Here is a 13,208-nt window from a genome sequence, read left to right as displayed (position 1 = left end):
TCCGCACCAATGGTTAAGATTATCTGAAAGTTCTTGTTAGTCGTGGCAGACATATCTTAACCTCGAAATCATGTCAAAATTGTATCTCAATTTTACGCATTTCGGCCGCACCAATGGTGCAAAATTTTATCAAATTTTTGTTATTCCCCGCTTATTCTGTACAATTGGTGCAAAATTATATGAAAATTATGAATCTTTTTTGTCGGATAATTCTGCACCTTTGGCGCAAAATTACATATACAACTCATTATAATAGGGTGAGCTACTTCTAACGTTACAACGGTTGATTAGCTCACCCTGCGTAGCATGAGAGCTATTGAATTCCTCTTTTCCGTCCCTCCGTCCGTCCGTCCGTCCGTCTGTCTGTCTGTGTGTTCACGAGTTTTTTGCATCAATTGATGCTAATTAATAAGTCCCAAGACCATTGCAACCCTAATTTGTAGCACAATTGGTATCAAAAAATCGTTAATGCAAAATGGTGCGAAATAAGTGGAGGAATCGATGTATTCTGCACCAATGATTAGGATTAACCCTTTAAACTGTAACGACGACAATAGTCGTTTTATAAGAAATGGTTTAATTCGGGAGTACGACAAAAGTCGTCCTGAAAAATCGTGGTCATGGGGCGGAAGGAAGACAATTGTCGTTCCTAGGAGGTCATTGATTTTCACCATTTTCTCTCCGCGACCGAAAATTTGTTGCAATTTTGAGGGATTTCTCCTATGCCAACACAATGATAAATTTGAAGATTTTCTTCCCAAAAATTTGGATATTTCTCTATACAACTCAATGTTAAATTCTTGATTTTTCAGTTTTTCGAGTTTTATTAAAAACTCCTAAATTTCTTCTCCCGCGCCATGACCACAACATACTTATAGCGTCACCGATTTAATGAATTTTCGTGTCGCTAATCACACACGTTAAAGGGTTAATTTCAAAATTTTGTTTGGTCTTAAACTACTTAGAGGAAATTAAATTCTTAAATTGTAATACCTGCAGTTTCTAAACAGAAATATTTTCTTTGCAGTGAAAAATGTTACAGTTATAAAATGTTAGTAAATTTACACCCTGTGCATGTGTCTACATAGTCCGACCATAAGTTCTCGTGAATGCATTTCCGGTGATAAAGCCCAAAGTATTAGAGCTATCTGATAGAAATTTTTGTGGATGAACAAGGTATTAATCTTGTTTAGAAATCATAACTTCGTTTTCACAATTTCCTCCACGGGCTTGTACACAAGACATAAGTCGTGGCGAAAACTGCTCGATCGCGGCACGCACGGATTTCCTGGGAAAAGCGCCAGATCTTCAGTAAGTGCGACCTCAGCCCTTCCACACTTGGGTGAAATTTAGAGCATACTTGTACCTATAATTTTGACCACCAGTCATAATTTAGGGGATTAAGGTCTGCAGATACTGAGCACCGTTCTACGGATGAAAAAAAGTCATGAAAATTCGTCTGAAGCCAGTTTTGGACAATTTTGCACCTTGCGCATGAGCAGAGTCTTGTTGAAAGGTCCAATGGCGATTTTCGGGTTCAGGTTATTAACGTTTGTCTCTAGGACACTCTGAAAATAATTCTTGGCTTCAACTTGTACCCTTTGCGGTAAAAAACAGAGATTTCATTTCTCCAGCCAACTTGCTCCCATTCACACCACGGTGATGACTTCGTATTGACTTCCGCATACTTAAACGAATGTCAGACTTCTGTACAACAAATATCTGGCCTTTTTTTCTATTAAATTTTTTGCCAACGGTGAAAAGTCTGAAATACTTTTTGCACGAAAATTGGCGCGTACCACGATCAACCTGTGGCCGTCACGAGTTATGTCTTGTCTAATTGCCCGTGGACGAAATCTTGACAAAGAAGTTATGATTTCTAAACAATATTAATACCTTGTTAATCCATAAAAATTTCGAACAGATAGCTCTAATACTTTGGGATTTATTACCGGAAATGCATTCACGAGAACTTATGACCCCACTATGTATGGTTCATCTATTAAAACCGCAGCATTTTCCTATTCAATTTTGCTGAAACGAGTTGGCGGATCTGGCCCAAGCTTATAAGCATTGGAACTTTGATTGTCAGCCGTTCATGCAATTCTCCATGGATTTTCAAAATTAAACATGTTTTGGAAACATCTGACCCTTCCCTACAATATATAATTTCAAATTTTTAAAATTTGACCTACGTGACCTGAAATCAAGGTCACAAGGTCAAAAAATGAGAATATTTGCAAAGTCCTTAAAAATGTGACTTCGCAAATTTGATTCGAAATTTAAAAGTCAGGCGACTCAGGGGAGTGGCAAAACATTACCCTCTGGTCATTCTAAAAATTGAGTGTGTGGCAGGGGGTGTGGGAAAATTGAATCAGGTTTAAATTATTAGAGTTTAAACACCTAGGACCGTTAGAAATATCAGTATCCAATCAGGGTCACCCCCCTCAGCAATGGTTACATTATCACATTAAAATCTTCAATCCCCACCCACAGGGGGTGTGCCCATCAGCGTTTCTGTGGTTAATCATCTTAAGTACATTGCGCCACACAAATAATTTATTGTAACGGAATGGGGACCTCGATGGTCCCATCATATCACAAAAAAACACACCAAGGTTAAAATCTTGAATCCCCACCCACAGGGGGTGTGGTTATCAGCGGTTTTGCTATCTTTTCGAGAAAGCATGTCGTGTGACATATCGTTTTGACCAGAAACATGAGGGCAACTTAAAAATAGAATTGAAGTTACCAAAACCACACCCCCAGGCGGGTGTGGCTTTTAGCGCTTTTGCCATCTTTTCGAGAAAGCATGTCGTGTGACATATCGTTTTGACCAGAAACATGAGGGCAACTTAAAAATAGAATTGAAGTTACCAAAACCACACCCCCAGGTGGGCGTGGCTTTCGCCGATTTTACCATCTTTTCGAAAAAGCACGTCGTGTGACATTATTTTTATCAGAAACATAGTGGTCATTTTACAAGCGACCAAAACCACACACACCAGTGGGTTTGGCTTTAGGCGTTTTTTAATCAGTATTCTAGCAAAATATCTCATGCAACCCCAATAATTTACGGGTAAACAAAAGTGATCTACAGTATAGGCCGGAAGTCTTTCCACCCTCATAATTTTTTCACTTAAAGCGTTATATTTCTCGAGAAGCTTGGGGAAATTAACTGCAATTTTGCACAATTACTTATCATGATGCAAGGTTTTCGGAACCATACTTTGGATAACGGCGTGGCACAGGAAACGACAGGGTGAAATTATATACAAAAGTCCGACTGGAAAAAAGTCTTTCCACCCAGACTTAAGTTTAATGCAACATTCATTTTAAATTTTTGTTTGTTATGTAATAGTCAAATTATCATTTGAATGTTCACCCAGGTCCTCTAGGAAGGCAATAACACCTCTAGGCATCAACACAAAAATTAAAATTGTGTATAAGGTGTCTAAATTCTCCAATTCAAATTTAACGACTTCGCCCAGTTCACTCGGGTTTGACAGTTTTTGCTACGAAATCTTAGGCTTCATAATTGACAACAAATGTTAATTAACATTCCGTCCGGTGATATTAGAGTACAATCCAACAACTAAATCTCGTTTGTCGTAAATCTACTTCTCAAAAACTTTGATCTATGCTTAAATTCACCATTCTGTTTGAAATAAAATTGTCACCACGCGGTTATTTCTCGCGTCACCATCAAATTCGAACCCCTAATGTCGCAACCGCAGTTGGGGTCCATGCTTCCTTTGATTATCTCAAAATTTCTGATGCCCTTCTACGACATTCACGCCCATACGTTTCGGTTTCCACCCCCATGCTTAATGGTTTATTTATGGTACTTAGTTTTGTCTGTATCTCCTGGGCATCTCCTTATCCGAGTGACCCGATCTGAACCAAACAAGTTGGTCTTGGTCTAGTCGCTCCATGTTGTACATTTCCAGTCTTGAATGTATCAATTTCGATACTTTTTAGCCAATTTCATAACCTTGGTCATATGGGCCTAGGAAATAAAAGTTTTTTCCGCACTGCTGGGTCTTCAAATCCAACTTATTCTACTTAATTCTTTACAGTTCGCACAGAAATTTGAAGGTCGTAGTCTTCCTTCGTTTCCAGTTAGTTTTTGGTGCTGCCGCCGAGGGTTTAGCTGAATTGAGGAGAGGATGGCGTGATCGATCCTTGGGGCCGTAATGCTTGGCGGTCCATAAGCTAGAAATTTCGTCGCCGTACAAATCTTTTTGTATTTTTGGACTATTCTGCCAACTATGTACTTCTTCACGAGTAGTTTATTGTAAATCGTTTGGTATCGAAACCCCTCCTCACGAAATTTTACGACGTCTTGCCCAAGATCTGTGACAAGGCGATTTCCTCTCATTATGAGCTTATATTGATCACAATCAATAATTTGAACATGATACAAGCGTTGTTTTTTAAAGAATGATATATCCCGTACTGGGTGGAGAACAATTTTCAAGAATGTTTTTAAGAATTACACAAAAACAACGAAAATGTCAAAAGGTAGAAAGACTTTTTTCCAGTCGGAATTTTGCATATAATTTCACCCTGTCGTTTCCTGTGCCACGCCGTTATCCAAAGTATGGTTCCGAAAACCTTGCATCATGATAAGTAATTGTGCAAAATTGTAGTTCATTTCCTCAAGCTTCTCGAGAAATATAAGACTTTAAGTGAAAAAATTATGAGGGTGGAAAGACTTCCCGCCTATACTGTAAAGGATCACATCCAATTCCTAATAACCACACCCATAATTGGGCGTAAATTTGCATGCTTTTGTGGGCGGGGCGCATTTAAACAAACATTTCGCGTCGCGGCCCAAGTTTCGATGCTACACGTCGCGTTTCTGAATAACATTTCGCAGATCGTTCAACTTCAGTAGTAATTGATAGTGTTAACTTGAAAGCAAATTTTTGAAAGTAAATTTTAATGGGATCCGCTCAAGAGGTTAACCCGGAGTGAGTTGTCTGCGGTGCCTATTTTGCACGGTTTTTCGGCGGCGAGTTAAGTACTACCGGCATGCAATCGGCGAGATTTACCTCTGCCGGTTTAAACATATGATTTAAGTTAAATTTCTAAATAGTAATATTATTCTTAGTATATAAATATATTATAAGCTTATATATAAATATATAAGCTGACGACTATTACCGAAATTTATCAAAACGTTGGGAAATTAATATCAATTTTCCACTTAACACGAATTTCTACAATAACTATTCACCCAAATTGTTTTAATTGTAAAATCGTGGAAGGTTGTTCAATTTGTAATTTTTTTAAATTATGGCATGTCTAAACTTGATTTTTCCAATGATTTTTTGAGTGATTGTATATGTACAAACCACACCCACCTGGGGGTGTGGTTTGTATGCGATAGGAGGTAATCATCGAGGTCCCCATTCCATTCCGATAAATTATTCGTATCACATGACCTATGTTATTAGTTGCTACCAAAAGCGTTGAAAGCCACACCCACCTGGGGGTGTGGTTTAGGTAAATTCGATTCTATGATTAAGTTGTTCTCATGTTTCTGGTCAAAACGATATGTCACACGACATGCTTTCTCGAAAAGATGGCAAAAGCACTGAAGGCCACACCCACCAGGGGGTGTGGTTTTGGTAGCATCGATACTATTTTTAAGTTGCCCTCATGTTTCTGGTCAAAACGATATGTCACACGACATGCTTTCTCGAAAAGATGGCAAAAGCACAGAAGGCCACACCCACCAGGGGGTGTGGTTTGGGTAACATCGATACTATTTTTTAAGTTGCCCTCATGTTTCTGGCCAAAACGATATGTCACACGACATGCTTTCTCGAAAAGATGGCAAAAGCACTGAAGGCCAAACCCACCAGGGGTGTGGTTTTGGTAGCATCGATACTATTTTTAAGTTACCCTCATGTTTCTGGTCAAAACGATATGTCACACGACATGCTTTCTCGACAAGATGGCAAAAGCGCTACAAGCCACACCCACCTGGGGGTGTGGTTTTGGTAACTTCAATTCTATTTTTAAGTTGCCCTCATGTTTCTGGTCAAAACGATATGTCACACGACATGCTTTCTCTGAAAGATAGCAAAACCGCTGATAACCACACCCCCTGTGGGTGGGGATTCAAGATTTTAACCTCGGTGTATTTTTTTGCGATATCAGGTGACCATTGGGGTCGCCATTCCGTTACAATAAATTATTTGTGTCGCGCAATGTACTTAAGTTGATTAACCACAAAAACGTTGATGGGCACACCCCCTGTGGGTGGGGATTGAAGATTTTAATGTGATAATGTAACCATTGCTGAGGGGGGTGACCCTGATTGGATACTGATACTGATATTTCCGGTCCCAGGTGTTAAAACTCTAATAAATTAAACCTGATTCAATTTTCCCACGCCCCCTGCCACACCCACAATTTTTAGAATGACCGGAGGGTAATGTTTTGCCACTCCCCTGAGTTGCCTGACTTTTAAATTTCGAATCAAATTTGCGAATTTGCATTTTTAAGGACTTCAAATATTCTCATTTTTTGACCTTGTGACCTTGATTTCAGGTCACGTAGGTCAAATTTTAAATATTTGAAATTATATATTGTAGGGAAGGGTCAGATGTTTCCAAAACATGTTTAATTTTGAAAATCCATGGAGAATTGCATGAATGGCTGACAATCAAAGTTCCAATGCTTATAAGCATTGCATCATGCGCCACATAACCTCGAACCAAGAAAATGCTGCGGTTTTGTTAGATTAACCATAGCAAGTAGAAACCTTGGGTACGAAGCTTAAAGTATTTTTGACTAAAAAAGTCTCGAACATTTGAATGAAAAATTAAACGACGAATTAAATACACACGCCTCACATTCAAAACCGGTATCCAGATTTGTCTTCGCATCCTTGGTATCGTAAAATAGCATAGAAATCAAAAACTAAGAATAAATGGTCATAAAAACCGTGAGCTTACAATGAGGAGACCTGAAATGGTTTTCTCCGATTTTGACCGGACACATTTTAAACAGTTCGCATGCATAAATAAGTCTTTTTGAATTTTCTTGGCTGCGCGTAGCTTCCGCTTTGCCCAAGTTTTTAACCGAAGTCTTGGTTTTTCAAATGCCTGTAACTTTTCCAATTTTAACCCAATTGCAGATACAAAAAATGCTTTACTAGAAACTTTTAAAATTTGAAATTTTCATGCTACTTTGGAAGTTTGAAAAATACAAAAAATGTTCTTTAATTTCTGAAACTAGTTTAAAATTGAAAAAGTTCTAGAATTTTTAATGATTCTGATTGTGGTTAAAAATATCGTTACAAGGGCAAATACGTTGATCCACGAAAATGCAAAACTGTAGAAATTTTAATTTTTGTGCGTTAACAATTTAAAATTCATTTAAAGTCGGAGAAACCCATTTGGTGTTTACATATCACACACCAAATTTAGTACATACGTATTGGTAGTAGCGTGATTTATTTAGGAGGGGAGCTTGTGAGGTTGATAATAACAGATCCTGATGCCCTTTGGATATGTGGTAGGGTCCTATGAGTGTACTAAAACCCTGAAGTGGTTTGACTCCATAGCCACGTTTGCGCCCGCCACACCCACTCAAAAATGCCCAAAAACCGCTTTCACTCCAGTTTTCACTCACTCAAATCCACGCCAAAAATCCAATTTTGCTCGGATTTTGAAATTTCTTTCACCATTACACTCCCAGATAGTTGCTTTCTTCAATCCAATGTCAATCTCAATTTTGATGATGATTATTTCGCAGGTATAATTTGCGTTGTTGATTACTACAACATTGCTCATTCAGAATTTTAAATTTTAAAAATACTAATAATTTTTTAAGTATTTTTTTATTTTCTTGGGCTCTGGGGGAGGGGCTCAAGCCCCCCTAGCCCCCCCTTGGCTACGCCGCTGGCTAATATTGATGGCTACATACAAATATATACATAACAAATATAAATACAAAGCAATCTTTAATACGAAATAATTGCATTTCTAACTAATTGATAAAAATTTTTACACGTAAAACTGATGTATAACTTAAGTATGACAATCAATATACATATTCTAGTTAGATAAATGAAAATGAAAATGAAAATAATCCTTTAACGTCATTAGATATCAGATTAACTCATCTGGTTTTCAATCACAGAATATAGATTCTACCAGAAGAATCGATCTTATGTATTCGAGTGCCGCTTATGGAAGAACGGGGAGAGCCAACCAAGTAACTCGGTGTACATTTGGCCCACCTGGGGGATGGCACCTCCGCATCATCATCATCACCACATCTCCTGGCGTTAAAAAATGATGATGAAAGCACATAGGTGGCGGTAGCACCCTGATTTGTGCACCAGAACACACCTCGTAGAGCATCAAATTTGTGAGACGCAGCTCAGAATGGTGTGTTCTGGTGCTACGCCCACGTGGTCTGGCAGTCTTCCTTTCAATCCTTCCTATCCCTATTCCTTCACACTCACATTGGTTCTTCCCGTGAGCAGTCACTAAAAATTTCTCCCTCTGGTCCTGAAGAAGAACGAAGGTTCGAAACGTTGACCATTGGCCCTTAAATCCGGATTCTACAGTTTAAAGTGAGTCTCATCCAATTCCTCACTCCTTATTATCCTCACTCGCACATTTTACCAATTTAATTTCTATATAGGACTTTTAAATTTTTTTAAAAGTTTATTTATTTATTAACCTATAACCGAATTAAATAACATAAAGATAAATACTTTTGTAAATTTACATATTACTTAAACTAACACCCTTCCAAAATGCTTCCCACCGTCATATTCACATCGGGATAAATCGTAAATCCCCACTCTTTTCCCGCTGTATTTGACCTAAAACAATTACTTACTCCTTTATAATTCTTCTCAGAAAATAATCCCCAGGAATAATTCCCACTAAAGAAAAACGACTTAACGTTCATCGGGGGCAGTATTGATGACGTTGATCTTTGAAATTTGTATGTTGTGCTGTCAAAATTTGTATCCTTAAATATTTGAATTTCCCTCTTGATCTGAAGCGGATCTCCCAGACGAGTCGCGGTCCAGTGGTGATTGTAAGTTTGCCACATATATTGACACTCCTCCCCATTGCCATCCACGTAAACGTAGAAGGGATAATCGTAACTGGTATATTGGAATATTTTCCAACTAAAGAAAAATTTTAAAGTTAACCTATTTATATGATGATAAGTTATTTTTTTATTACGAAAATTGAATAATTAAAATATGTAGTTGCAAATTTATGCAATTTAAGAAATTTTATTAATAAAGTATACATAACCCTTAATTTATTTGTCACTTACAATGCGATGGTGTGAAGTGTAACCCTCCGATTTGGTTGAAATTTTGAAATTATGTGGTCCATGTCAATGCAACCAACATTTCTTGAGGAAGTTTGTGCGATGGTTGGAATTTGTCAAAATATTTGAGGTTAAAATTGAAAAATGCGCAAATTTTAGCACGGGAAGAGAATGGAAGTTGAGTTTGCTTCCTCCGCCTAGTAAAAGTCGCCCGTTTTTCAACTTTGACCTCAAATATTTAGCAAATTCTGACCATCGCACAAACTGCCTGAAGAAACGTTGCTTGTATTGACATGGACCACATAATTTCACAATTTCAACCAAATCGGAGGGTTACACTTCACACAGTCGCATTGTTAGATATTGACACGTAATTTAATATGTTGTTCTCGTTCGATTAGAGCAGGTTTATAGATTTCTTGATAATCAGATTAAAATCGAAATATTTTATTAAAAAACTTACAAGCCCATCGCTTTGAAATAGACATATTGCCCGAATTCCGGTGCAATCAGTTTTTGTTCCTGGTCAGATGAAGGGTCAATAATATTTACGGAGTGGTTTCCCGGCGTGCATTGATCGTCGTCAATGTATTGTAGAAGATATTGGGATACCCCTTGGGCATCACAAGTTTGAAGTATTGTAGATATTATTGTAGTGGAGACTGTAACAATGAAAAATATTTTTGGTTGCATTTTTAATTATTAGGTTGTTCTAGAATGTTGTGTATTTCTTGATAGAATGATTTCTACTAGATCAACAGGAGCAGATTTTATACAGAATTTGTATCTGATTCTAGACACGTTCGCATGTTTTCGCAGAATTGGAAACAAATGGATGTTTAAAATCTAAAACTGTTTATCCGAATATTTTATTATGATGGAAATATATTAGTTTTTTATTTAAATAAATATTTGCGAATCGGCATAAACTGTTTATTTTTTTTGTATTACATAGTTATGAATTCAATTGTATTAATTTTGTCTCTTCCTACGTGACAGAAAGCACAATTTTTGTATTTTGATCATATTTGGACAATGTGTGCCTTCTTTCGTCTCGTTTTGCATATTGTGTCATAACACCGGTTATTATCATAAGTAGCGCAAGCTACTTAATGCGATCGCTTTGTTAGTCTGTCTGTCCGTCAACACGATAGCTAGAAAACGGTTTGTCGCAGCGACCTGAAATTTTGAACACATGTTCTTCATGGCGATAGTATGACACCCTATTTCGGGGGCGTGGACAACTTGTCGACATCATGTCGAAAAACGTCGCCATGGCCTAATTTAGTCATTTTTTATCCGAAATGCATGAAATTTGGACAGAACGTGTTTTTCGGTGTTGTCGACATGTCGCAATATGGCGACTAAGGTCACGACCTTGTTTTCGACAAATTTTGTCGCCATGGCCTAATTTAGTTATTTTTTATCTACTGGGTCGGTAGAAAAGAGAAAATTATAATTATTTTATCTTTTTTAATTCATATTTTGACATTATTAAATATGACTCGGTAAATTATTAGCTTTATTTTTTGGCGCATTCTCGAAGTTTTTGCGCTACTTAGGTATCGTGCTTTGCCGCACTTTATTAAGGGGTGAAAACCCCTTTATGGAAATGTCTTGTCAGTCTGTCGGTCTGTCTGTCCGTCCGTCCGTTCGTCCGTCCGTATCCACGATAACTTTAGAACGGAATCGAATTTGGGCATCCGGTTTTCGCCAACGTGTTTCTAATTTTTGGGGAAGGGATGAGTTCGAAGATGGGTGTTGTAGGTCGTAAGGTCACGGCGCCACGGTGATGACGCCAACGGTCAAACGTGTCGAATTTTTCGTTTCCACCGTTTTAGACGTATTCTTGGATGGGGATTTCAGAAATCGCCATCATTTCGACGTGCGATGACCGTGTGACCGTGTAGACGACGCCAAAGTCGAAAATTGTAGAATTTACGCAACGGTTTATTTATTGTGATGGTGATTCAGTTATGATAGTTAAATGACAGTACATATTTACTCAGTTATGACCTATATTTTCATAACAACGAAATTATGCGGTTCCCATATCATTTAAATAAAATACATCAGAAAAAATTGACAGATTCCGGCACGTACACCGATCAAGCAAACCTAATATAAATCCTTGCTGACCCGTCAAATTTTATCATACCAAAAGTTTCAACATTCTGTAAAACACACCAAAATGACTTCAACCATAATCTACCAAATCGTCTTTCTGGTAACGGCAATTACCGCCGGGAAGATCGACCCGTCACTATTAGAAGCTGTCGAGAACAATGGAGAAACTGAAGAATTTCCAGAAATTATAGACTCCATTTCTTCACTTGACGCCATGAACCGAGAAGCCAAAGTTGCCAACATGGTCAACTCAATGAAAACGAGGACATCCGCAATTCAATCACGTTTAGTCGCTGTTGCGAAATCTTTCAACCTAACAACGGAACAATACTGGATTTCGAACGTTATCTTGGTGAAGGATTTAACGCCAGAAAAATTGTCCAGGTTAGCCTCAGCTAAGGTGATTTTATGATTCGGCTTCAACACAAAGTACAAATCCCTGACACGAAGCTAAAGTCTGCGACAAAAAACACTGCAACCGTTCAATGGGGCGTAAGCAAAATTGGGGCACCCGAAATCTGGAACGATACGAGGGGTGAAGGCATCGTCGTGGGAGTAGGTAATTAAGTGAACAAAATACAAAAGCTGTCTCATCGTAATTTACTCAAGTTTCCCGCGCTCCACCACCTGGTCGGGAACAAATTTGAACAATACTGTTGTGTCAATTGTTTGTTAACATCTATGAGAATATTGTGTAAATTTTTCAGAATTGTCAGACTAACCATGCCAAAGAAAATGCCACTTGAATAAGTAGGTCTGTTTTCGCGGTTTCCGGCCTTAAATACTCCTCCCACTGAATCAGAATTTATTTTTTTCCGGAAAAAATCGCCATAAAGCAAACAACAATAGCACACAATGTTAATTGTGTTGGAAATTAACATTCTGCACGATCACATGCTTGGAAATCCCCATCAGTAGGCAGCCTCAACGTTAATTAAATGGGGAAAGGAATTTTTAAAACAATTTGTAAAAAATATGTAGTAGGTCAAAAGTCGGAATTTATTGCTGGTTTGGATGAAGGGATGATTCATGTATAAAACTTTAGCGAAAAAGTACGAGTTTCTTGTACAAAGAGAGACAAACGAAATTGCGAAATTTGGACAGGTCAGACAGAAGGACAACTTTTTGAACAAGCACATGGTGATGGGGACAATATCGAGTCGTGGGGTCATGCGCTTGTTGCAAGTTCCAAAAAAGGTCGTTGCAAACTAAGGCGGATATGTCAGCAAAGTTTTAGAGGCATTTGCGAACATTCATCTCCCACCTATTTATGGTAATGTTCATCACAAAATTGAAATTCATCATGACACGGTCACCTCATATATGTCCTATAAAATGACCGATTTTGCAGCCAAAATAAGGAGGACACACGAAATAAAAAATTATGCCAAGTGCAGGAATGCCAGTTGAGCCGTAGATATAAGTTAGATGTTTTTTTTCGGTTTTGAATTCCTTAAAGAAAGTCTGATCCGGCGACGGGATTTTATTAGGAAGGGAGTTTGGAAACTTTAAAAACGCGACCTTCCTACATACTCAAGTGGTATTTTCTTGGGCACGGTTAATCTGAAAATTCTGAAAATTTTACACTATATTCTCATAGATGTTAGTAAACAATTGACACGAAAGTACTGTTCGAATCTGTTCCCGAACAGGTGGTGGAGCGCGGGAAACTTGAGTAAATTACGATGAGACAGCTATAGTATGTATGTAATGTAATGCTGAGTTAAATTAAAATTATGTAATATTTAAACGTACACTCA

At 37.9% G+C, this 13,208-nt stretch overlaps 1 protein-coding gene across 1 annotated transcript; it reads right to left on the bottom strand.

Annotated features, from left to right (window-relative positions):
- Positions 1–8,309: 8,309 nt before the first annotated feature.
- Positions 8,310–10,045, bottom strand: LOC118439007. The gene is made up of 2 exons (XM_035860010.1): positions 9,785–10,045; positions 8,310–9,169 (listed from the first exon to the last, which is right to left on the bottom strand). Exons 1-2 carry the CDS (start codon positions 10,012–10,014, stop codon positions 8,770–8,772), a joined length of 630 nt encoding a protein of 209 aa, XP_035715903.1. The 5' UTR covers positions 10,015–10,045; the 3' UTR covers positions 8,310–8,769.
- Positions 10,046–13,208: the final 3,163 nt, after the last annotated feature.

This window comes from Folsomia candida, unplaced genomic scaffold (genome assembly GCF_002217175.1).
Source record: "Folsomia candida strain VU population unplaced genomic scaffold, ASM221717v1 Fcan01_Sc029, whole genome shotgun sequence".
In the NCBI taxonomy this organism is placed as follows: domain Eukaryota; kingdom Metazoa; phylum Arthropoda; class Collembola; order Entomobryomorpha; family Isotomidae; genus Folsomia; species Folsomia candida.
The sequence above is the reverse complement of the archived record's forward strand: the minus strand, read 5'-3'. Positions and strand labels throughout refer to the sequence as shown.

Excerpts from the sequence above, each read along its gene's own strand:
- LOC118439007 (XM_035860010.1), bottom strand. The coding sequence starts at position 10,014 with ATGCAACCAAAAATATTTTTCATTGTTACAGTCTCCACTACAATAATA. Across the intron at positions 9,170-9,784 it reads TATTTCAAAGCGATGGGCTT|TTGGAAAATATTCCAATATA; the intron begins GTAAGTTTTTTA and ends ATTTTTCTTTAG.